Here is a 9,052-nt window from a genome sequence, read left to right as displayed (position 1 = left end):
GACTAAAAAACACACATTGACGTATAGTACACTGATGTACTTACACGCATATCAACTAAGACACACACACGCATTGACTTACACACACACATCGAGTGACACACACACATGTATGGATTTACACACACATGTGGACTACAACACACATATGGACTGACAACACACATACACAGCGACGTACACACACACATCGAATGACAAACATAGACACACAAACGCACATTAACTTACACACTCAGATGGTGCCATGCACACACATCGACTAGCACACAAACATGGACTAACACACACAGAGAGTGACTGATACGCACACAAATGGACTGACAGGCACACTTGGACTGACACACACAAACACTTCGACGTACACACACGCATCGGGTGTTGTCCGTTCGAAAAAGACAGCCACACACATGGACTTAAACACACGTATGGACCTACACGCACACATATGGACTCAAACACACACACAACTCGACTCAAACACAAACACATTGACTTACATACAGACATATGAACTTACACACACATATGGACTAACACACACATGGACTAACACACACACACACACATTTGGAGGTTTGATTGATGAGCTGGCACTGCTAAGGTTCTGGATTCGAAATTAGGTCAGTACTCAGACCTCTGAGCGATGTGGCCATATCTCTCTTGCGAGAATCGAGAATATAGGTTTATCATGCGCGATTGAAATTATATCTAAAAACCAAGATCTCACTTCTGCTACGCGTTATCTGCACACATACTAGCTTACGTTTTGATAACTGTGATGGAAGGGGTTATCTTCGTGCAGTCATTCGTGACCGGGTTGAGACCATCAACTCACCACACTTGACTGTGCAGTTTCATTACAGGCGAATGCCTGGATTCGAACAAAGGTTTTCAGTGATGCTGGCTCAAAGGGGTTGTGGATGTGATAATGATGACACTGAATGCAAACACAATCCAATGAATTTTTAAAGATATTTTATTTTGCATCACAAGCCCAAAGCATTACATAACATGCAACTGACTAGTTGCATGCAATTCCCTATAATTAAAGAGCATGCAATTGTAATCTAAATGCATTAATCCAGATGGTGGTGCTGATGGAAATGATAGTACTACAAGAGAAGTTATTTAATTTTCTGGTGTCACCTTTGGAGAAATTGTTGGTCATTCGAGGCCAGTTATCATTATTTGTATATTCATTGTAGTGTGAAATGGAAAACAAATATGAGCGTTTTTGAAAATAGGTGTCCCAACACAAATGAAGATTGGTTGATTGTTTGAGGAATCTTTATCTTTCCGTCATCGTTTTGTTTGGTATCATTCACACGTGGATGTCTTCTCTCTATAATTTTAGTAGAAATGTTGGTCAAGTCCATCGATTATTCTGTTCATGTCAGCATGCAGAAACTGTATTGTCAAGATATATGTTTGTATGATTTTGCCGTGGAGAATGTCCTTAGCAGTGTGCTTCATTTGGGTTTTCACTCTTCACCTTCTCATTTCTGAAGCCCATAAAGCATCACCTCTTTCACCTCCTTCCAGTCATTTATGTCGTTCATCCAACTTGTACTTTGATGTTTTGAACCCCTCCAGATTTGCACTCTACCGATCAACGTTGCCTATGCCAGTGTGTATTGTCTTGTTACATTGCCCAAACCACTGCAGGAAGTTTATTTCCATTTGCTTTTGCTAGTTGGGGCTCATTCTCACGTAAGTAAATGGCAAAAGTGACGTTTAAAATGATTTCTTATCTGTGAAATGATAGATTGTAAAATCAAATATTATGAAGATACCCTCTGCTGTGTTGGTTTGATCTGGAACAGTTTTTGTTGTCGTTTTGTTGCCTTGCCCAAGTTTGCATTTAGTGTTGAAAAATCAACAGGAATGTACTTATGCTATTTGTACTTATATACTTTATACTTATTTATTTATATAAGTTTTAGCTACTGCCTTGCCATTGCTCTACTTTTTCCTCCTATCGTGTTGTGTATTGTTTGTTGTTGTAACTTGCTGACTCGCCCCTACTGGACATCTGTAAAAAAGAGATTAATTTATCGTCGGATTCCTCCGGGATAAAGACAGATTATGATCATTCCATTGTGATTTCTGAGCGAACAGACTCAATTATGTACGGTATGTGCGAGAAAAATTCGTTGAAATAACTGCATCTCCGTGTTAATTATTTTTTCACCGATTCAAAGTTTCCTTAATTGCACCAACTGAACTCTCCCAAATGGCATATGTATTGCATCATATTATATACCGCAGGGTTCAATAAACTATTAAATAAAGATAGGCAGCGTTGAATGCAGCATGCAGCTAGTAAAGCGCAGCACGTGCGTGCTTTTCCGATGCCGTTTCACTTTTCGTTTGTTACTACAGTCGCCTTGGTGTAGGCGAGGCCCTTATAGACACCCTCCATTGGGATGTCGTAGGTGGCGCCGTTCAATAAGGACATGCGCACCGTACCCTTGTACGGGAGGTCGATTTCCGCGCGACCGATATTGATGTCGATCGCAGTGGTCTTGCGTGGAGGAACCGTGACGTCGAATGAGAGGAGCTCGGTTTTCGATTCTGAATTCTCCACGGCGTGCGTACTCTCGGTGCTAACGGTAAAACTAAAGCCATATTCAACCTCCACGACATCCGGAACGCCGGCTGAGACGCTGATGCTCACGGTTGCCTCCAGCTTGTTTGTGATCGACCAGGAGGAGGTTTTGGTCACGGTCTTGGAGGTTTCAATTTTATAGGTTTGGGGGACAGAACCAGTATTCTTGTAACTGAGTGATTTGATCTCTTCCATCTGGACTTTTGGAAGCTCCCTGTGCAGTGTAGGGTATGTCACGTTGATCAATTCTGAACTTTTAACCGAATTGATGAAGAGGAAGCCCATGCTGTCGATGTCTGAACCGCCTTTGCCCTGAATCCCAAGGCAGATTCCAGAGCGGACGTCGACTGGGTACTCGGTCTTTAGGCCCCAGTCTGTCATCTTCACGAAGAATTCCCTGCCTTTGGTTGTCCTGAACTTGAAGGCGCCCAGGCGTGAGCCAGCCCCATTCCCCCACAGTGAGAGGGACGAAAACAGCTCCCCGGGCTGGAACACAAACTCTTCGTGAGATCCCGAGGGACTGCCGTACTGTGCAGTCCTTCCGTCCGTCAGCCAGGCCTTCACGCACTTGATCTGCCACCCTCCAACCCACACCCAGATTTTTTCCAGCGTTGCTCCATTTCTCCACCCATCAAAACTGAAGGCTGTTCCTCCTTGTCCTCCACAGGTGTGTAAGGCCAATGCATAAGGCATTTTCTCCTCTCTTCCTGCACATTACAAGATACAGATTTGTTTAAATTATGAAAGAAATTTAAAACATCGTGATATTCACAGTTTGACTTTCAAAACCACATTTTATTGACACATTTGTAATAGTTATGCACTTCTAAATTTGCATGTCGAATCAGATGTTATCGACAACACTATTGCGAAAAAACGGTGAAAAAGCAGTACATCATCATGTTGGTAAATTCTAAAAAAACACACATTGGATCAGATTATTAACTCGTAATGGCTAACTTACAGCTAAAGACAATGAAAGAAGAGCAGACAGTGACAAGGTTAGATAATTTACAAGAATAACTGTTTGAGGTTAAGAGAGCCTTGTCTGCAAGAGAAATACAGCTTCTCTGAAATAAAAGTTGACACAACACAGTACAGCAAATCCTTCCCTCGAGGTTTTACTGTTTTGGGCCAAATTTATTGAGGTACTGTTCGCCGATTGTGCCCCTGTGGCTCGACCATTCGCAGTTGATCTAGAGATTCCTGTATGCATGATATATGTACTGCTCGCGATTATGCTGCCATGAAAGTACACAATTCGCCATCTTGTCCCCATCTTATTGCCCAAGTGGCCCATCGTGGTATCCCAGGCCACGTGGTGTTCCTAGATTCCAGTGGGTAGACAGTGAGGTTCAGCCGCTCACGATTTTAACTTCCTGCAGTGAACAGTACTGTACATGGTTACCTATACAGTACATCTACGAATAGCCCCTCCTGTGTTCAAAAAGCTTTCTTTAAGATGTTTGATTCAAGCATAGCCTCATCCATATGGGATCACAAAATAGCGCAAATAGATTTTCATTCCCTTACGTTACTTAGGAGAGATCGGGGCCTGACCCTTTGCAGATTTCCTAAAATAGAACAAAGCAATCGCTTTCAGAACTTTATTCAATAGATCAACAAGAAAAAGTAAAGGACATGGAAAAACTGGGAGAAGGCTCGGTGAGGTGCTGGTTATTTGCTGCGGTTACCTAAGCTCCTATCAAATATAGATCGCGTGTCCTGAAACCATTATTCACGGTTTCTAACACATTGGGGAAATGCAACCACAGGTGAATCTCATTCCACTCCTTCATATGTAGACAATCGCCTCTGTGGGGCGACCAATCACTAACAATGGAATGCACAAGGGGTAACTGGCCTGGCTGGAGAGTGATAGGCTTGGAAAGGGTGGGGGACCTTCCAAATAAGGTTACCAAAATATCAGGGACACCATCCAAAGCTACAAACAAAAACTTTGACCACATAACTCACCCAATCTTGGATGGTCTGGTGGAAAAAAAGGAAATGAAAAGTTCGTGCAGGAGATTGAGACCGGGTTAGAGCCAAAACTAGAAAGCTGAGGGGGAAAGGCTGCTGGGACAGGACATTCCTCACCAGAAATGGACTCAAATATGTTGGGCTCAGACAGTAGGCCGCAGGTCCCTTCCTCTAAACATAATTTAGTTCAAATTCACACATTCCTCTCCTAATTGCCCTAGATACCACAATGCACGGTACAGATTTAACTGAATGCCTTCTGGACGTGCCCAGATATTTTAGAATTTTACGATAATTTAACGGATTATTTTAATCGGAACTTGGCACAGAGCTGAGCCCCTCAGTGGACTAAACTTTGCGGGGCTTGAAACCAAAAGGGCTATCGGTACGCCAATATGCCTTACTGAAAACCGGCTATATTGTAGCAAGAAAGACAATATTAGCAAATTGGAAACAAGAACCCCCTCTTGGGGACTCTGGCACAGAACTATCCGTGCCTTGGCGGGAATCAGCTCCTTAACCAGGATCTACCAGGGATATAATAAGAGTAAGAGGCAATGTGGTCCCCATTTTTATTGACTCTGCGTGAATAACCATAAAAGTAGGGAGCGGGGCAAGGGGATGAATTCCAGACACTGAAACATTGCAATAGGCACCGTTGCCCCTAGGGGAAAATAAGAAGGATAAGCCCAGACATCACGCTTATGTTACTTTGTTTCCTGTCTAGTTTGGATAAATTATTCCCCTTCCTCCCCCTTGTCCTTCTTCTTCCCCTTCCCAGTTAATCTGCAGCTCCTGATCGTTGCCTCTGTGGTAGGTCAGCGAGCCCAAGGGCATCCAGACGGGTCCCCATTTTAGGATTTATTGCACCGGGTTCGACACACGTTCGTAATTGGTATCTCCCTCTGTGATGGCCATGTTCTGGACTCTTACAAAAAAACATGCATTGGATAAATAAAGGGTGGACGATTCACTCAGGACATCAAGAGTCGTGTTTTTCTTCTTCATGTGATACAGTGTGGATATCAAAGAGAGAGAGAGAGAGGAGGGAGACAGGAAGAGAGCAAAGTGAGAGGGGAGGCACGAGTATTGCGCAATCGACGTCACTTTTAGACAGACAAACGTCATCAATGCATTTGTATGTAAAGTTTTTTTCCTGAACATTTACACCAACGTTGTATGATTGTCAATTGAATTCACATCTTTATATCTTTAGGAGTTGCTTGCTGCTGATGCTGTTATACGTTGTTTTTTCACTGATTTGTGACAGTACCTTACAGAACGGATTTGTAGTGAAAATAAACACAGAAATCCGATAGCATCTTGTTTTGCCAACATCACACCAAACAGGCAGGTTCTCAAGGGGTGCCAGCTCAGAGGCACTTACCTGGGAGTCACCTGTCCACCACACACACCACCTGAATTGTTCATAACGAGACCAGTCAGGAGTAACCCACACACTCACCTTAAGGTTCTCTTCCCAGAGCATGCTTTTCTATCACCAGAACACTGTCATTTATACTACTGTTGCACAGGCCACGTGATCCAGCCACAGCCTAAATTATGCATCGCTTCGCATCACTCACGTCAGAATAGTTTATGTAAATAGTTTGGCATATTTACAGAAATTATGAATTTTTAATCTATCATACATATATATTTTTCAAACTTGAACCTTTCTTTCTTTTTCATGATGACGAGGTGGAGTGAATCAATGAGTGGTGTATTATCAAAAAAGGTTCTTCCAACATTATGGAACCTTGTTTCCGCGCCAAACATCGTAAACCTTCCATAAAATATATTCTGAAGCAGAAAATTAGTAGTGCCAGATACACCAGCCACATTTATAAATATGTTGTGTAACATCGATCCTTACCCACCGTGTAGCAATATTTAAATGTAGATGTAAAATTCAATGAGGGACGTGATTATCTTGGTGAGTTCTGAGACTGTTATTGTACATATCCGGGAGGGATCTGAGATTGTTGTTGTTGTTGTCTTGGTGAGGGACTGTTGTTGATGTTGTCTTGGAGTTGTCTGGGACTGTTGTTGTTTTGGTGTATAACTATTGTACTTGTCATGGTGTTGTCTTGGACTCTTGCTGTTGTTTTTGTCCTTTTGCTGTTTTGCCCCAGGCGTGCATTTGGTGTCAAAAAATTGGCAGGAATGTATGGTATTGTGCAATTTGTACATATATACAGGCGTATCTCACTTAAAGAGCATTCTTTCTCTGCTAATTCGAGCGATTTCGATACAGATTAATTCGTTCCAAAACGAGCAACACTCTCAAGGCACTACTTTTAGTTGCGAATATGATCATCTTAAGCAGCGTTAAAACACGTATAACCAAAACATAACCCTCGTGTTCCTCCAAAGAGATCTCATTAGGTAACGCGTGTTGGGCTGAAACAAGCGTTCGATAACTCCTCGTTGGGTAAGGATTTCATGTATTTGTATTCTGTTGGTGAACCCAGAAAATCCTTACTGACTCTCAAGATACATTTTCGAAAGGGCCTCTCTAAGTTTCACAGTAGGGGGCGATGTAGCTGCTCTGTGTAATCGCAATTGAGTAATTTTGCAGATACATTTTCAACATTGGAATGTTCGGTCACATCAGAAACATTTAGAAATAAATTGTGAAAGAAGAAAAGCAGAGAACCCATAGGAAACCCATCCAGGAGCGGGTCAGAAATCGACGAAAGGACGTCTAAACTGTGAGGCACAAGTGTTAAAACTCTGCCACCCCGCCTACAGTATCAAATTGAATCCACGAATTGAAATAGAATTGGAAAGAAAAAAAGCCCGCTTCAACTACAATGGAAGTCAAATGGTAATGAATTTTAATTATGACTAAAGTTTGTCATCGGAATGCCTAAAAATATGACGTATAATGTAGTGCATTTTAAAAACAGTTAAGCCATAACTGGTTTATTATATTAATCTGATATACCAGTCCTTCCCAACCAGTGTGTTTGATGTGTACACCTCCCAGCCTAATAACTTGTCCTCATTCCCTGACCAGCACATTATCTACTGCGAATCATCCCTAACTTTACTTTACAATCCCTGTTCGTACCCCCTTTGGAGATGGTACACCAGACAGCCACTAACAGAAGATTAATGCAGTAATTTCTTCAAACGTTTAGGCTCCACAGTCCCAGAGTGTCAGTCCACTTTATTCCCAATAACTCGTTTGGTGCGACTGAGTAGTTTCTACTTTGAAAATAACCCTTAAAAATACACAGACCATAAAAACGAGACGTGATAAATGAAACACTACAATCGAGCAGACAGAGGTTACGAATCAAGCCATATTACACAATACAAATAAGTAAGACATGCACGTGTAAGATACACGATATAGAAAATAAGCCAATGCAAATGAGACAAACAGCAGAGACAGTTCATAAGATTCAGGGCCTTTTAGATGACTTATTACGAATTGGATATTAGATGGGCAAAGGCAATACGTAGGATATGTTAAACAGTAACAATTGACGGCGAATTATAAAGTAAATAATCATGAGCATCCCCACGCTAAGAAACATGCAAGGAAAGCAATCTTGCGAGCAAGCTGTTATGAGTAGCAAAAAATGTTGCGTAAAGCAGACGTGTTACATAAGAAGTACCGATATAGATGTCTCTTCTCTTTCATCAGCTGTCAACAGGTGGTTGACAACGAGGCTGAATGAAATAGTTCCTTTGATTTCGGTCACTGGACACGACATTCGCTATGCCGTGAGGTATGGTGAATTGAATATTGGCTTCGCAACATTGATCTGTAATATTTAACGAATAAATAATCAATAAATAACCGTGATAGTGTTGATGTATTGAGCCTATCCTTTTTATTTAGATATAATTTTTGGGGGGTTTTTTGGAAGCGGAAATTCCTTAGCCCACAAAAAAAGCATCATGGAGAAGGAAGTGAAGTGGCACTGCTGTGACTCTGGAACATCAAAGGCTGACAGAATTAGCCACCATTGTGATTGGCTGGCTGGTCTGCTATCTGGCATATGAAATACAAAATTTTACACGAAATCAAGCGTTTAGGAAGTTTTACTTGATTCGGTTAGCCAGATCACTTTTCGCATGTGTGATGGGTGGAGGCGCACGGACAAGAGACGACTTTTCACCTGTGATGACACTCGACTAAGGGGCCGTCCAAATGACGTCACGCGATTTTGAACAATTTTTGACCCCCCGCCCCCTTCGTCACGCGGCGTCACGCAAAGTCAGACCCACCTCAAATATGACGTCACGAAGCTCTGCCCCCCCCCCAAAAAAAAAGATGTAAAACATGCTTCAAATCGAATTTTTGATTTAAAGCTTTCGTGACTGCAGTAATTCATATTCTTAGTTTTTTCGGTAAAGTCACGTTGAAGACAAACAACAAAATAATAAAATATATATAAAACAATAAAAAAATTCTCACGACGTTTCGACCATAACTCAAAC

General features: G+C 41.8%; 1 protein-coding gene across 1 annotated transcript; it reads right to left on the bottom strand.

Moving 5' to 3' along the window:
* Positions 1-634: 634 nt before the first annotated feature.
* On the bottom strand, positions 635-6,109 carry LOC142906595 (aerolysin-like protein). Its single transcript, XM_076054736.1, has 2 exons — positions 6,060-6,109; positions 635-3,318 (listed from the first exon to the last, which is right to left on the bottom strand). Exon 2 carries the CDS (start codon positions 3,302-3,304, stop codon positions 2,363-2,365), a length of 942 nt encoding a protein of 313 aa, XP_075910851.1. The 5' UTR covers positions 3,305-3,318; positions 6,060-6,109; the 3' UTR covers positions 635-2,362.
* Positions 6,110-9,052: the final 2,943 nt, after the last annotated feature.

This window comes from Petromyzon marinus, chromosome 68 (genome assembly GCF_048934315.1).
Source record: "Petromyzon marinus isolate PM22_M1 ecotype Great Lakes invasive population chromosome 68, UKy_Petmar_22M1.pri1.0, whole genome shotgun sequence".
Lineage (NCBI taxonomy): Eukaryota > Metazoa > Chordata > Hyperoartia > Petromyzontiformes > Petromyzontidae > Petromyzon > Petromyzon marinus.
This window is presented reverse-complemented; position numbering and strand designations above follow the sequence as displayed.